A 17,476-nucleotide genomic window follows, 5' to 3' on the forward strand; every position below is an offset into this window, starting at 1 on the left:
ACCAAGCTCTACCAAGTACAAGTGTCTCCCATTGGAATCAACTCTAGAATATAAAGTGAGCAAGCAAAGCTCAAGACATATACATCAAAGCATCCAAGAAGCGCAAGCACATCACAAATACATCTCTAAAGCAAGCACCTTGGGCTTGGTATGAGAATACATGTGCATATTTTAACACATGTGATTTTCCAAATAGTCCAACTGAGAGCATATAATATATTAAATGTGAGAGTAATGTGCATCTAATCATTATAGTTTATGTTGATGACATGCTACTTCATTGTTCTTTATGAGATGCATATTATTAATAATAAGATTGATTTGAGACACCAAGAATTGGTAGGTTACAAACTGTATATTTTGCCATTTGAGTGGTACTTAGCATTATCTAGGTCTTTTTAATTTTGAGGAAGGATTATTGTGCCAAATTTGCATGCTATTGTGAATTGAGCTATGGCTTAAGTAGATTTTTTTATAGCAAGAAATAGCCCATTATAGCCACTCCTAGTTGTGAAGTTGAATGTAGGGTAGCTTTCACATCTACAATAGTGTTTCATTGAGATGTCATTTGGTTGATTTGTGTGTTCAACAACCATGTCACTACCATCTTCACTAATAATAAGTGTGTATTGACACTTGCACAGAATCCAGTTTTCCATGCTTCCACTATTGAGGTGTATTATCATTGTCAAGGAGAGATTCTTTGTAAGAGAGATCAACTTGACCTATGTGCCAACACACAATAACCTTGCAAAACTTTTCACAAAGCCTTTTCCTTTTGAGAAGTTCAAAGCTTTGAGCTTACTCCCCTTTGTGGATAGTCCAGGGGCTTAGCACTTCCCTATACATGAATGTCAGCCACCACAATATTCTTCTTAAAACAAGTTTTTGCAAATTAGGGGAAATTTTTATATTGTAAAACTGTTATGTTAATATTTTGACTTTTACAAGAATTTTTCTAATTATTAATTGCCAAAAGTTAAAGAAAATAAAGGAGATTATGTATATTATTTGCCAAAAAGTGAACATTCACTAGGGAGAAAGTATGTTACACATCTATTTCTTTTGGGAGGGGGTGTGAATATGGGGGTGAGTAGGCTTAGTAGACTAGCAGGAAGCATGGCCAAGGGGTGTGGTGATAATGGGACTCATTTCACAATGATGTTGTTGCTCTCTCTCTCTCTCTCTCTCTCTCTCTCTCTCTCTCTCTCTCTCTCTCTCTCTCTCTCTCTCTCTCTCTCTCTCTCTCTCTCTCTCTCTCTCTCTCTCTCTCTCTCTCTCTCTCTCTCTCTCTCTCTCTCTCTCTCTCTCTCTCTCTCTCTCTCTCTCTCTCTCTCTCTCTCTCATGTAGCTTTAAAATTTTAATTATGTTTGTTTGCATTGTTTCAAGAAGGCTCTCACAGTATCAATAATGTGATACCCTATTTTAAAACCATTTTCGACTAGCTCCCTCATATTGTAGATTGGGTCCGGTCTCTCTTCTAACATGGATTGAGGTATTGGCTATTGCATAGTTTTGTTTCTTCTATAATCCTTTGAGAAGGCTCTTTCACTATCATTGTGTAGATACCCTAGTTTGAAATTGTTGTAGATAAGCTCCCTTATATTACATGTTGACTCCCTCCTCTAGCACATGGAGGATTGAGGTCTAGATCAACCTTTTTCCCAAGAATGTATAAATATATTAAAACATTTTATTGAGATATACTATATTTTTTCCTTTATTTCTTGTAAGGAAGCTACTTGATGTATAATGAGGATTATATTCATCCTAGTATCACAAAATTCCATTCAGATACATTTTGTCAAAGATTTTTTTGCAGATATGCAAGGAATTGTAGCTAGGAGTTCTCAAGATAGAAAGGAGTTATTTAAGAAGTGCTAGTTATACAAAGAAACTATGATAAGGGATAATTCAAGAGAAATGAGGAGGGGAAAAAACAAAAAGAAAAAGGATAACACTAACAAAGAGAGAGGAGGATGAGGTGGACCAGGAGAATGCATTATTTTGAAGAGGCTAGAAGCTTGATGTTTTGATTCTCTATGAATATTAGGAATACTAAGAATCGGTTGCCTTAGGAACAACATTTAATGTACCATAATCTCTGGTTTCCTTGTAGATTAGCTTGGACTTTTAGCACAATATAGGAAAATTGGTCATTTCTATTGCTTCTTAAATAAGATTTAACATTTTTTCCCCAACTCACTAGACTCTCGAGAACAAGTAGAAGAGTCATTGTCATAGCTTTTTGGTGGAGGAATGGAAATATTTTTTAAAAACTTTTGCCATGTACTTGTTTATGGAAGAATCTAACCAAGGGGACTCTACATCTTTATTTGCTTTGATGTTTATAAGACATTACCATGATTATTAAAATAATTTACATGTCATTGTCTTGAGTGATGCACAATAGATCTAGATATGACAACTTATATCTGAAAAATTGATATGTGGTTGTGGTTAATGTTGTCTTAAAGCTAATCTAGAGCTCCCCATTTGTAACTATGATATGAGAGTTGTTTTGACCTACCAAACAATATCATATGCTACATTAAACATTGGCACACAAGGATTTCATGTCTAAGAGTCTATGATAGTATTTGCTTCATAGGTTTCTTTTGGGGTGCTATTGAGCAAAAAGTTGAGAGCCCTATGGTGCCTTAAGAAGAGAGAGTGGAGGCTAAAATTACCACTTCAAATCAGCCCATTATATTACAAAGATCTACTCATGTCTCTCATCCCCCAAGAGATTAGCCTAGGGTTGACTATGTGATGTTGACAAATTGTGGGGATCCATCTTGTTATAAAGTGGCCATAACTTGTGATGATAGGCTTTTAAGTAGGAGCTAGCTATGCATTTTGAAATTGATTCCATTATGAAGAATCAAAATTAGGAGTTGGTTCCTTTGCCAAGGGGCAAGAATGCTTTGCTATGTAAGTAGGTCTGTAAGTTGAAGGTTAGTAGTGATGCTAAACCAAAATATAAGACAAGGTTGATGGCCAAAGGCTTTAAGCAAAAAAAAGGTATGGACTTTGATGAGACCTTTTCACATGTGGTGAAATTAACTATTCTTTGCATTGTGATTGCCTTGGTGGCTAAGGATTATATGAATCTTATACAGTTGGATGTCAAGATAGCATTTCTACATGATGACCTTCATGATGAGATATACTTGCAGCAGCCCCAAAGGGTAAAGAAAAGCTTGTCTACAATCTTAAATAGCATTTTTATGGATTAAAATAAGCCCCACAAGAATGGTATAATAAGTTTGATACCTTTATGTAGTCGCATGGCTACAAGAGAAATGAGATAGACCATTGCTATACACTAGAAAAGCAAAGGTTAGCAGCTTGATAGTGTTGATCCTTTATGTGGATGATATGGTTGATAGTTGGGAAAAGTAGGTATGAGATTGATGCCCTAAAGAAAAGGTTAATGGTTGGAGACCTTTGAAATGAAGGATTTGGGACATACAAATCACATTCTTGGGATGTGCATAATCAAGGATAGAATGAAATGATTGCTCTATCTATCCCAAAAGAAGTATGCTAGCAAAGTGTTGCAATGTTTTGATATGGAGGGGGAAAGGCAATTAGTGCTCCATTGCCTTCATATGAGAGACTTAATGTTGATGATTGTCCCAACTCTAATGAGGAGAGGATTAAAATAGCCAACGTTTTGTATTCATCATATAGGGGTAGTCTTATGTATGCAACAATTGCTACTCCCATGGGCATTGCTTTTATAGTGGGAGTAGTGAGCATCTATGTCATATCCTCCCAAAAAGAATTATGAAGTAGTAAATTGCAACTTAAGGTATTTAAGTGGTAAAAAAGGCATGTGCATGTGCTTTGGGAGGAGTAATAATGGTGTACTAGGATACACTAATATAGACTATACACGAAATGTTGACAACAGGAAGTTAACTATAAGATATATCTTTACATTGTATGGTAGTGATATCTCATGGATGTCTCATTTGCAAAAATGTGTGGTATTATCTACCACTGAAGTTGAATATGTGGCAACCATAAGCATGTAAAGAAACCATATGGCTTACTCATCTATTGGAAGACTTGGGCCTTGATAAAGACATGTCATTGTTGTATAGTGATAATCAAAATGGCATCATGTTCACAAAGAATCTTGTGTTTCATATGAAGACCAAGTGATAGAAGTGAGATATCACTTCATTTGTTTGTTGCTTAAGGACAAACAAGTAGGGCTTTTCAAAGTTCATATTGATGATAATCTAGACTTTCTCACACTAGTCTGCCCTCTAATTAATTTGCACCTTACAAAAAGTTTATGGGTATTGGATGAGGATATCTCACATATATTTATCTCACAAATTCTTTTATTCTTTTGTCTTCCTTAAAGGCACAAGTCCTTCCTAGGCTAGAGACATAGTTTGCTCATTGTTCCTTTGTGGTTCCATCCTTCTTTGAGACTTGCTTTTCTACTAGCATGGAGACTTCCCCTCCCGAGCAAATCTCTCAATGCTACCACTATGGTTGCTTCTCCCTAGCTCTTCCAGTTAGGGTGCCTCACCACACCCTTCTTTGTGGTTCTGGGCACCACACAAAGATCAATATTATATTCCCCTCACTCAATATTGACATCCATGGTTGACAAGAGGTTCCAACCTTTTACTTAATGCATGCATCTCATTGTACAGAGCACTCTTCAATACATTGCTTACATTAGATCGTGAGCTATCTCCACCAGTGATACATGCCTCTACACCCCTATTCTTCATCGTCTGGGAGAAAAAACACACCCAATGCCTTGGCCTCTCTAGGATGGCCCTTTGAACCCGTGAGAGAAGGTAGCCATCATCTTTATAGGCTTGGGAGGTTCTCGGGCAACCAACATGCATCCATTGAGGACTGAAACATTGGCTCCTTTGGGATGGGACCTCTGGGACTACACAGGGGGTGAGCTATCTATACTTACAACCCCTTTCTGGTATTAAGCTAAAAAAGAAACATTTCATATTAGACCTTATTTAGCTCATTTAATCAGACCCAAAACTCAAACTTTAATGCGACAAATAGTCTCGTGGACATATGCAAACCCCAATAGTTTGGTTGGTTCCTCATCTATAAATAAAGGTTGTGGTCAATCACTTAGCAGTATCCATTATGTGGCTGCTGCCCACTCTTTCAGGCTGCTGCACCACATCCTCGAGTTCTTCAGCTACTACCACACTCTGGTGACCTTCCTCCCATCTATTGGCAACCTGGTTTCAAGTGCTCCAGACTGCTGCATTCTCACCCCAGTAGGTTGCGCTGCATCATATTCATCTGCTTAGGCCTACGTTTTGCTTTCATGCAGACCGCCCAGCACCAAATTTACCTCTTCCAGCTCTAAACCAATTCATTCCTGCTGCCCTGTCATTTACAGCATCTTCATCATCATCTGAACTCTGACTGGTGGTTTCAGCACTCCTGATCCATCTCCGGTGGACATCACACTCCTATTTCTCCCTCAGCCCACTCTCACGAGAGTCATCGGCTGTTGGGATTTTCTGCCTTTGAGCATTCCTGCCACACTGTTATTCATTTACAGGATTTATCTATTTTCTTCAGAGTTATCTTGTTCCTTGTTTTGCGTTTTTGCAGTTTTGTTTGAGTTATTGTGTTTTAGTCGAGTTCATATATTCTGGTTTTTCTGAGTGCAAACCCTAACATATCTTCACTGTAGAGCATCTAACAATAATCAAATAAATAATAATCCTGAGAGTTTCGAACGTTAATGCATACTTTCAGAAAGCACTTGGTATTACATGCTGGAAACCCTAGAGGGAAAATGCGTGCACAGAGCAAGCAAATATAGTCGACTGTGTTCTTGTTCCAAATAGGCAGCAGTTCATTTGCCACATGGTATCACTCTAAACATTTTACCAGCAGCGATCATGGCTTGTACAATGCTCACAGACAAAATGATGCGAGTACTATCTTGACCAAAAGTTGTTTCATCTGCCAAAAGCATGATCTGAATTCCCCAAATTCAGAGATACATACTTTCCATGTAGCTCCCAATGCGGCCACTGCATGTATGCAGTAATTTGGCAAGGGCAAGCCTTTGCCAGTTGAGAAGTCCAAAGAACAGCAGTTGCTAAAGGGCCTTGCACAAGAGTTAGAATGGGTAGAATCAACCGCCATTTCTATTGGGACAGCTTGATAAAACAGATCACCTTGCATTGCCTCAGTCCTTTTGTAGAGTTGTCTACAAAGGAATTCAATCACTTTACTCATCAGCAGCACTTCTCTTAGTTAGGGATGTTTTACATTACCAGTTTCTAAGCTTGTCTCTATTTTGCATATGTTCGCACTTCTGTCAAATTTTGTTTGTCTGCACTACAAGAGAAAGAACACTTAGCCTATGTGTTTGTACGTCTATTTGGCTGGAGCCAGGACTACCAGTTCATCTTCCAGGTTACTTGAATCTGAGTTATACAAATGTCCAGGAAGATTAAACTTCATAGATTGTATAGCAGGCATGCATCATTCCAAACGAACTTGAGAAATTGGTGGCATCACTAATTTTAAATTTTGTAAGAGCCATGGTGCAAATTCACCTTCAGATGCGCCAGTCTTATGAAACTTGAGACAGAAAGGCCCCCAGGTCCGTGGAGGCCTGCTGAAGATAAATTACCAGTAGTCCCCACAAGAACACTTTCCACCTTCAAAAATGTGAACAATGGTTGGCATCTCTGACCAAAATTTTCCGCTGCTCTATGCTGTAGCTTGAAGGCAGTCATTACAGACTCGCATGCTCTTTACAACACTTATAGCAGTCATTACAGACTCGCATGCTCTTTTCACTATGCCCACAGAGCACATCCATCTTCATGTTGTCAGATATGTTTTGTGGAATCGGATCCAAGCTTGGAAAATAACCCTGCTATTATATTTTGCACACAAGATCTTGAAGCTTTCCATTAATATGCTTGTTGTGTGGACTCTTTGTATCCCCGACTAAGGAGTGATTTTTTCCAATGTCATCAATCCACCAAGAACATCCTGGCTCCTTCCAAGCCTTATTTGCCACTCGCATGACTTCAATCCTGTCTGCATCCTCTTGCATGCCAGCTGCCACAAAAATACCAATTGCCCAAGCTTCACATTTTTCCAAGTCTTTCGACAGGCCCCAGCAGATCCATCCAGACTGGACAATCATCACAATATGGCATCATCTTGATCACTTCTAAGGCTTTGTCAAACTCACAGGCACAGCCAAATAGATCAACCATACAACAGTAGTGCTGTACATCTGGCCTGATACCGTATTTGGTGCTCATTTTTGTAAAATACATCTGGCCCAAATCTAGTAGACCGGAGTGACTGCATGCATAAAGCACACAAACAAAAGTACTGTTGGCACACCCTCATGTTGCATCTGTTCATAGGAACTGTCCCTTGCAGGGTTTGGAGGCTATTTAAGTACTGGATAGCTTTGGAATTATTCTTTTTGATGATGTGGGGGACTCTTTTGACCTCTCCACTTCTTACTTGCTGAGTATGCATAATGCAAGATGGTTGCCATGATGGCTATGTGATATATAATCCCCAATCCTCCTTACCTTGTCACATGTCGGCCCCTCATGCCTGCCATGTTTCACACTTTCTTGAACCCATCGTGGGTCTAATCAACAGCATGAGGATAGCTTAGTCGTCCTCTTTTTCTTGTAACTGGTCATTTTAAGCGTTCCTGCTGACAACGGGAGCTCCTAATCTCCTCTGTTCATATGTTACTTTCATGTTTTTCTTTTTTCTTTTTTTTCTTTTTCTTTTTTGATATTGAAGGCAATATAATCTCTGTGCATTACTGCTCGTGCTTATCTTGATATTTGTTGGCTTTCTCCTACTAGCATCTAAAATGAAGAAAATTTTGGTACTCGCGAGCTTTTTAACTCGACTGAATTATGAGATAAAGTCAATGACATACTGCTATGCTGGGATGACAATGTAATTTCTATTATAAATCTATACCTCTCATTCACTCAGCTTTGAGTCTTTGCTATTCTATCATTACTTGTATAACAATATAAAGAGGAAGATGCTAACAAATTCTGGTTTTTTAGCTAGTTCATGAGTTAGCTGTTGTATATATTGTTGTTATGCCATTGTCACTGTCCGAAGTTAATGCACTAAGTATCCATTTTGTACGACTTTCTATTTTTTATTTACAAGCTCATTTGTACATACTAGGGCTGTCTTCTTTAATCTCATATTATGTCGAGCTTTTGTTATAACCAGTTATTAGGCATAACCTTCAACCGCATCTCTGTTAATACTACAACTGATTCATGGTGAGAGCAGACTAAGTGCATATGCTCACTCCTAATACAAGGCGTCTTTTCCAACCTTGACTGCCAGATATGCTGGTTTTTATTTTCATTTTCTTCATATTTGAAGCCTTAAAATCACACACCTATTGTTATACTATGCAAGCCAAAAATGTTCCCGAGATATCAAGCTTCCAGGTAATGATATTCAACCGTGAGATATTCCAAGCTGATTATATGATCATGGGCCAATCAATCTCAAACCTTTTCCTGCCATCTCTTTAGGACTGAGTACATTGGTCTTTGCTTACTACAACTGTCTTTTTAGCTGTGTCACAGCTAACTGCGAGCCTTAATAGGCATTGTTTATGCATTATTCTCGCCTATATAAACAGTGTTGGATTAATCCGTTGAACAAACTTTACTAAGGCCACATTTTTGTTCATACTTAAAGTCTGCACTGTCCTTCAAAATGTATTGCTTATAGGAGCCTTTTATTGTTACGGTAGCCTCACTATAGTAGCCTTACTATAGCCAGTATTGATACACTTGATCTAAGAGTGACCTGTTACCTTTAATCATGGTACCCTTACTTTAGCAGTGTCGGTACACCTGACAGAGCAACCGTTTCACTTACGGAAAGTACTGGGGTCTCTACCACATTTATTGGAAGATCCAACACACACTTATGGCTATACTATAGGGCATTACCCTGTGATTTGTATGGGTGATTAAGGCATGCTAGTAATCACGTGGAATATATCTGATATAGGCCTAATATGCAAGCTTAACTCTTTAGATTCTGATTGCATACACAAGCATATGTGCGCCCGAGGAAAGCTGGATGCAAAGCCTTGGTCGTACTAACCCTGATGTGTTAGCACTGCAAGAAGTAAAAGTGGAAGAGGCATCGGGAGAGAATCTGGAGATCGGTGGATACAAGACGATAGCTACAGCCAGTATGAGTGGTTAGGGAGGCACAATCATGTTTCTTACAACGGAGTTGAAGCCACAACAAGAATGGAGGGATGAAAATGGAGCGGCGGTGGCTGCGAGATTATCACTGGAAGGGGAAACCATGGTGGTCGCATCCATTTGTGCTCCTTACGTCTCAAAAGGTCATGCTGCATTATGGAGCTGGATGGATCCATCCTTCTTCTAAGAGGGGATCAGAACATGACAGTGCCAGTGCGTCACGAAGATAGATCGTATGCAAGTGACCAAAGGCAGCCTGGGAGAAGATGCAGCTGAAACACAACCTGAAGGATATAGCAGAGATTTCTGGCAACAATAAGCCGACTTGTACCTGGCATAACCGCCACGTTGGATCCACTTGGTGGGCTGCAAGCCTCGATCAAGGCTTCGTGAATGGGGAAGGCTGGTGGTGGGCAAGTCCAAGAGTGGTACAACCATCCCTCTTAGACATGCAGCAGTCAGCCCTATTCTAGTGAAAATAGCACCAATTATGAGTGAAAGAACAAAAGCGGGCCCACCGCCCCTTCAAACTCAACGCTTCATTTCTGAATGATCCCGTATACTGCAGGGCCATCAAAGGATTATGGGACAAGACTGCCTCGAAAGAAAGCTCTCTCGAAACTTATAGGTAGACATGCATGGAGGAGGTCATGCATTCTCCGATGGTTTTGGGAGAGATAAGGCTAGGAAGAGTAGAATGACTGAACATCGCATTCTACTCGGAGTCGAGGAATTCCTGAAGCTGCAGGATCAAGCTAAGGTGGACGTTGCCCGTGTTCAACTCAAGGCAAAGTCGGAGATGCAGATGGAGGCCCCCAATCAGTTCTACTTTGGTGCATTAACAATCAAGCAGAGGAAGGAAAATGTAGTTAGAATTGAAGACTAGCGTGGTAATTTGGTGTCACGAAGATCGTCGGATCGTTGACATATTTGATGGTTACTTATTCTCCCCTTTCAAATTCTTTGGTAGTATGTGCGTAGTCATATGCAACAGACTTTGCCTTGACAAGGAGTTGATACCAAGAGCAATATGAATGAGACATACAACTTCTCAAAAGATAGCATTGCGAGGTTTGTTCCAAACAGCAATAGCTTCCCAAAAATGACCGTGCAGACAGAGGGCTCCGCTATATTGATCCAGAACATGGGTTCTAGTTTCAAATGAGTGAAAACAAGTGAAATCTTTCTTTGTTTGCTTCTTCGTACTTAGCTCTATAGACTTTGCAATGGGGTTGACGGAAAGTTACAATTTCTTAAGGTAATGTTTAGGTACAAAAGTATGAACGAGACATGCTTCAAGTTGCAGGCTTCAAGATAACGACAATGACCTTTGCCTTGAATGGGATACCAAATGGGACCAAGTGTGGGTTCAAGTCCCACCTCCAATTTCAAATAATCCAAAGATAAGAGTTTCCAAAGATATGCTTACCAAATATAGTAGATTTTACCAAGATAGTCGCTCAAAGGAATAGCAACCAGGAATGATAACATTACCACTTGAATAAGATGCTACAATGTTGATGTCAATTTAACCTTTATGAAGCTCCTCTTGACATTAAAAGACAAGTTGGAATGGATATTACCACTGTAATTCAAATAGATATAGATCTACACTCGAACTTGATATCAATGAAGCTTGATGTAGAATTATTCCTTGAGAGATGTAGACTTTGTTGTGAATCTCCTCAATGAAATGTATCTTCTTGTCAATATAGAGACCTTGTTGCCTGATGGAAATCTTTCTTGAAACTCTTAATGTGGGAACAGCTTTGTGATTAAGAGAATCTCTCGATAATTTAACGCAAACTCAATTAGTGAATGCCAAGGTATAGAATTGTGCTTCTTCAGTGGGAAGCCCATCAAGAGTGTACTAAACTAGGCATTGTAACAACTAGATAATATGAGCTCTAAGATCATGCAAGAACCTATCAATAGGGTTGGCTATAATGTTTGTAATGATGGTCTTTTGCCATAAGGCTAATAAGTGCTCTAACACCATGTGGTGAAATATTACAAGTGGAAGAAAAGCGTGTACAATGAAATAAACACTCGCTTATACATCACATAGGAAGGATACACATATATACAATTAGCATTGAAAATTGGAAGGTGAAAACGTGTGATTGCATATATATATATATATATATATATATATATATAATCTACCACAACGCTTGATTCCTTGCTTTGAGAAAATAAAATACGCAACACCATCTTTCCCCATAGATTAAAATTTATATTGGATGTAGAATTCATAAAACTTCAGGAGTGAGAACTCTTTTGCCTATAATTCTTACAAATGTACAACCTCTCCCACCCAAGTTTGAGGCAAGTAGTCATGAGACCACCACCTTAACCTGGACGAAGGCAAAAGCTTACTGCTTGAAACTGATTATTCGAACCTTGAATAGTGCTCATGTTTTGATATAAATGTGTTGCATTTCGCTGAATTCATTGGCATTAGCACTTTGCCTAGATTTTGCAGCCATTCACAGCAAATCAAGTCAAGTTGTCACGCACCTTATCTTCACTAACGAGTACACATCAAGTTGACAACTTGCACTTCAAAGAAATAATGCCTGAGCGCTAAACCTAGATCACTCTCAGGGCCAACATTTCAAAGCCTAACACACTTGTAAGCAAGACAAAATGCAAAGTAATCAAAACTCAGGTACTGAATTCCACAGACAAATTTCACGTGTCAATACACCCACTAAGAAAAACAAGAATGAATAGGAATTACTTCTGCATACTTGTGCATCTTGGCGTTGTCTATAAATGACTCTTCCACATATTTCAAATGGTGTTTTTTTACTTTATTGTTGAATTTTTACCTCCTCCAGAGGTTTATGGGATGAGGCACACATACATGAGCAAGAACACAAGCACATCCCTATATCCCATATCTGCACCTTTTTTGGCACTCTTATGTTTATTCACTTGGATGATGGAAACAATTTGACATTTTTATTGGGTTTCTTTTGATTTTTTTTAGATAACTTCATAAGGGTCGCTTTTCAAATCAAATGCTCGCTAGTACCATATCCATGTACCTTTTTTGTACTCCCAACTTTATCCATTAGGTTTTTGATGGACACAATTTGACTCTTCATTGGTTTTTTGTGTTGTCTTGAAAGCAGGGATTTCAAATCAAATGCATAACAAGGTAGAGTCTTTTATCTTTCACAGACAACACCCCAAAGGGTTTAAGCACACAATATACCTCAATTCAAAGAAGACCAATTTCTATGCTGTGGGCTTTTACCGAAATTAAAATGACACTCCTTAAAAAACCTACAATTGTCAGATACGTGTTAGAAACAAGCTTAGATCAACATTTGAACATCATGGTTACTCCACTGCAGAACAATGTCAAATGCTTTCAAATGCTCACCAAGGATATCTCAATATGTCAATGTGTGAAACCCACAATTACACCAATATCCTATGGTTCAGAATCAGTTTGACATGTATCCACTGGCATGATGTACCAGATCATGCGTGTTGCCTTATTGTGGACATGTATGTACCCCAAGAAAAGCTGTATGAGTGAATCTAATAAGCCTGGCTAGCATTCATGTCACAAAGAGCAGAGGCTGGCTAACATGGTTGGCATAAATCATGCTCATTAGCTTGATTACTTGTCAGCTTGGGGAGTTTTGTTCATCACTTTTGACCATTCCAATACCTCCCAGGTTACTCAGGTTTCACACATTCAAATGGGTAAATTTACAGGACACCCACACTAGACAAGACATCATCAGAGCTCTCTGAAAACGCATAAAGAAAAAAAGTTTATATTGGCAATGATATGTTACTCATACATAGATTGATTTAAAAAGTACCAGCACCAACTATGTACACATGGTGCAGGACTATAGGAGATCTGAGCTCTAACAAAAACATTAACATCTTGGCTCATCAAACTGGGCAAAGTATGTGCAACTGAAAAAACAAAAAAGACTCCGTAACAAGAAGCTTTTCGAGCAAGAGAAAGCTTTATCTGAGAAACCCCACAAGTTCAGGCTATAAGAAGTTTCCTTGCCACTACCTTCCTCCCTGTCCAACATACTCCCCCCTTTCATCATAATAGCCTGCAGTATATCCATTGTTGTTATAACTACCACCATATTCAGCAGACCCATACCCAGAATGGTTTCCACCAACGGCTCCCCCAAAAGATTGTGCACCTCCATATCCCCCACTGCGAGAACCAAAACTACTGGACTGAGGACAATCACGAGAGAAGTGGCCTTCTTGACCACAGGTGTAGCATGAACGACTACCACCCCCACCTCTACCTCCACCTCCACCAAAAGTTGCACCATAGCTGCCTCCCCGAGGACACTCTCGTGAAAAGTGACCGATCTAAAACAATGCAAGACAAAAATAAGATTAGAAATATAAAACACCTACACTTAATAAAGCGGAGATCTTTCAAAACATGACCAACAATTATAACGCCCACAACACTTATCTCCAGGTCCAGAATGAGAGTCGTATAGTGGATTAAAAGTTCCACATGTATCTTTTGAGTGCCAGACAGCTCAGACAAAACTATGTTGAGTCATTTGGTGGGCAGCAAATCTTTTATTTAAGCAAGTGTGCACATGCACGTGGGCATGTGAGTGGTCTTAAAAAAAGGGAAAAAGGAGAGGGGAAGGGGAAGGGGGGGGAATAGATCAAGGTTTTGAAAAGTTTGGAAAGGAATGGCAAACAAGGCCCACAAAGTACTCGTGAGGCCAGAAAGCATTCATGGGAGTAAATTTCTTGTGCAACCATTGAGAATGCACTTGAAACCAATTCAACCAGAGCCAAGCCTAGATACCAAGGCTATGCCATTACACCTGGCTAGTCTCCCTGTAAAAATGCATGTCACCGTGTGTAAGTAGCCAAGTCATCCAATCAACATACAAGCACACATTCTTGCCCCAGAGAAGTCTAATCCATCGCCAACATGTTTATATTGTGAAAGGTGCTCAAGGTTTGAACCCTCTAGAGTTAGCTCTCTCAGTCTAACCATCAGTCTTTCTTTTGGGGGGGTCAGACATACTCGTGCTAAGAATTGCATTCAACATAGCCAACATACATAGCCACCACAAAAAAAGGTGCTTCTTTCCTAATCAGATTGCTTGTTGCTTACTTGAGCCCTGAACATGTCCCCTAAATCTTGATTCTTGGTTAATTGCGCTCAACTCTCTCAATCTGAGCATCAGTCTCTTGATGTTCTATTATACTCAAGCTTGGAGTCATATTCAACAAGGAAACACCTCTCCAACAAAATTGTGTTAATTTTTGTAACTAATAACCTTAGTAGGAAGTCCATAGATCCATTTAAACTCCTTAATGAAAACTGGCACTAGCTAGGGTGTATTTACAACTGATGATTCAACTAGTTCGAGAGGTGAGCCATCTTCATTAGTATGATAATCCAAGAAGTATGACAGCCCTTCATTGCCCTGAAAGGCTAACAACAAAATCTATCCCTATAGGAGTCTCTCATGGATTTATCAAACTCTACTTACAACTGCTCTTTAATAACCTGATTTACCGATGTATCTTAAAATTTTCACACCAATAATGCAAATGCTTCAAAGCCACAGAGTCCTCAAAACTCCCAAATGACTAGAAGTATGACTGTCACATGATACTTGGAGAAAAGTTAGTCAACATTTGGGATAGCTACCTTTCTATATAGAAAAATAAGCACTCATCAATAAAATAATTGTCGCACACCAAGGCACAGCCCACATACATGTGCACATACATTGGCAAGGCAATGGGATAAGCAGGTGTGGATGAGATGGCATGCCACCTGCGTGGAAGGCAAGAGAAGTCATGGCGTGACTTGCAAATGGTGTGCATAAGATCATGGGCAGCAAATCGCCAATGTTGCAAAGGCTGAGTTGATGTTTTTTCTTTGCTTGCAAAGACTCGGTAACATTTTTCCTAAGGGTGCAACATGATTTTTCTTTTTTTGGGGGAGGGTTTGTTTTTGTTGTGCGTGGTGTGTGTGGTGCAATATCCCCAAGAAGACCATACAAATTCTCTAGCCCCCTTGGTATCCATATTTATTAGTGGTTGGCCGCTTGTGGGGTTGTTTTAGAGCTCCTCCTGACAGCTTATCTAACCGGTTCAACCATTGTGCACCATTACACTAGATTCCTAGGTTAGCTCATGATCATTAGGCTAGTCATACACAATTCTCACTTACATTAAGCTCGTCTTTTAGGCCCATCTAGCCAGATCCATAGGCTACCTAGGACTCTTTAGGCTACCATAGGCTGAGCCTCACTTCAGCATTTTTTGCCTTTACATTCTACTACACACTTATTCACCTCCTTTTCATTTACTTCTGTTGCATACTCTCACTTAGAATCATTTTATGCTTTAGTTTAATACAAGGCATCACCTCCTTTTCATTTACTTCTGTTGCATACTCTCACTTAGAATCATTTTATGCTTTAGTTTAATACCAAAGGCATCTCAATATGAAATAGCTAGTATGAAGATTTTCGTTTCTCCTCTAGTACTTACATCTTAGAATTTGTACTTCAAATGAGCACCAACATTGCAAGAATCATAGTCATGATGGGCTGAAGGCATGGCTTTTCAGTCCTTCCTTTGGTGAGTATACCTCCACATCCTTCATCAGCATGGAGACAAATATAGTGTCTTCACTTCCTAATCAGGTCTCGAGCATCATTCTTAGCAGCCATCTGTCTTCATTGCTCTTTCAGCTTAGGTATTTATATCATTAGATATCAATCACAACTCGGTAAGCATTTGATGGATCTAAACTAGTCTTCCCTCACTAGTTTGCTCATTTTCATGTCAAGTGGATTGCAGTGTTGGCAATTATGCCTCCACATTCTTGATTCGCATAAAAATCATCTCCCAAGGTCAAGTTTCAAACATGCCTATGGCACTTGATTGGCATCGAATCCTTGTCCTGATATTGAGTACAAGCACATCCCAACTGCCTAAGTGGTCGAATCTATTGAGCTAAAAATGCACTAGCTTTACTTAAACAACCCCAAAACTTGCTTAATTAATGAAGAAACCTTGTTTATTTAAAAGAAACGCGATCCTAGAGAGTTTCTATGTCCCATAAGCACAAACCCACTAGGGAGGGACCAAACTTTCTATAAATATATATGCTGCCCTCCATTCAGCCCTTAATCTCGTTTTTGCAGATTTCAAGCGTTTCAGCTTGCTATCCACAACCTGTTTGCGAAGGACATCTGTCACGAGGACGTGAAAATTTGATGCTTTGCTTATGTTTAATTGACCTTACGTGCAATTAAAAGATGCACATATGAGGTGCAAGCTACTTTTTCACAGTTGAAGGTCGAAGGACCCTGTGTAAAAGATGGGTGTCAAAGGCAAAAGTTGTAACAAGTTACACTTGTTAGATTCGAGGTGAATTTTGGTGACAGTTTGCCCCTAAGACCATTAATTGGCCATTAAGTGTCAGTGGTGACACTAGGGACTAGGCATTAATTAATGGATTAATGCTTGTCCAAGGGTCAATTAATGCATGGGACCACTTTGGGTTGCAAATGGCCTAGCCAATTAATTTTTAAGTGGGCAAGGTCAATTTTCTGGGCATGGATTAAGGGCTGAATTAATTTTCAAAATTAACTAATTTTGAACATTAATTAAATGGCTGGAAATTGTTGAAAATGGATTAAGAAAGCTGCCATTTAGCAAAACTTTCCCATGCAAGTGGGGGAAAGGTCAAATAGCGCTGAAGGGAGAGGAAAATCTCGTTTTTTAAATTTTGGAGCTGTTGGAAAGAGGTGTTGGACTGTTGCTGCCAGCTTTTGGGGCCAATTCCCAACCATTGGAGACCATTTTGGTGATGGAGATTGCATATTCTTGACCTTGGGAAGCTGGTAATTGCTGCTGATGCACTTTCTCCTGAGAATCACAGTCTTCGATGCTCCTATTGTTATTGGTGCATCCGTTTGGGGCTGGTACAGCAAGGCAGCAGCTGAATTTGATCAGTTCTTCGTGACAAATCTCAAAATTCTCTCTCTACAGCCTTAGCCATTTGGAGGAGATTTCAGCCATTTTTGGTGGGCTGATCTGTAATTTCTGCAGTAAACCCTAATTTACAGCAAAAATTAGGGTTTAGCAGCCACCTTGGGATCCGTGCCAAAGATTGAAAGCTCAAGGGACTGAAATCAACAGTTGATAATTG

At 39.4% G+C, this 17,476-nt stretch overlaps 1 protein-coding gene across 2 annotated transcripts in view; it reads right to left on the bottom strand.

The window, feature by feature from the left end:
• Nucleotides 1-13,053: 13,053 nt before the first annotated feature.
• The window catches only part of LOC148019555 (uncharacterized), a 30,507-nt gene continuing 26,084 nt past the window's right edge, over nt 13,054-17,476 (bottom strand). For both annotated transcript variants that reach the window (XM_087699528.1, XM_087699527.1), the window contains exon 6: nt 13,054-13,638. In XM_087699528.1, the coding sequence (XP_087555654.1) occupies nt 13,318-13,638 (321 nt within the window). In that variant the 3' untranslated portion in view covers nt 13,054-13,317. The remainder of the gene's footprint in view (nt 13,639-17,476) is intronic.

The sequence above is a fragment of the Lygodium microphyllum genome, chromosome 19, assembly GCF_053477565.2.
Source record: "Lygodium microphyllum isolate KBCC chromosome 19, Lygodium_microphyllum_v1.1.10, whole genome shotgun sequence".
In the NCBI taxonomy this organism is placed as follows: Eukaryota; Viridiplantae; Streptophyta; class Polypodiopsida; order Schizaeales; family Lygodiaceae; genus Lygodium; species Lygodium microphyllum.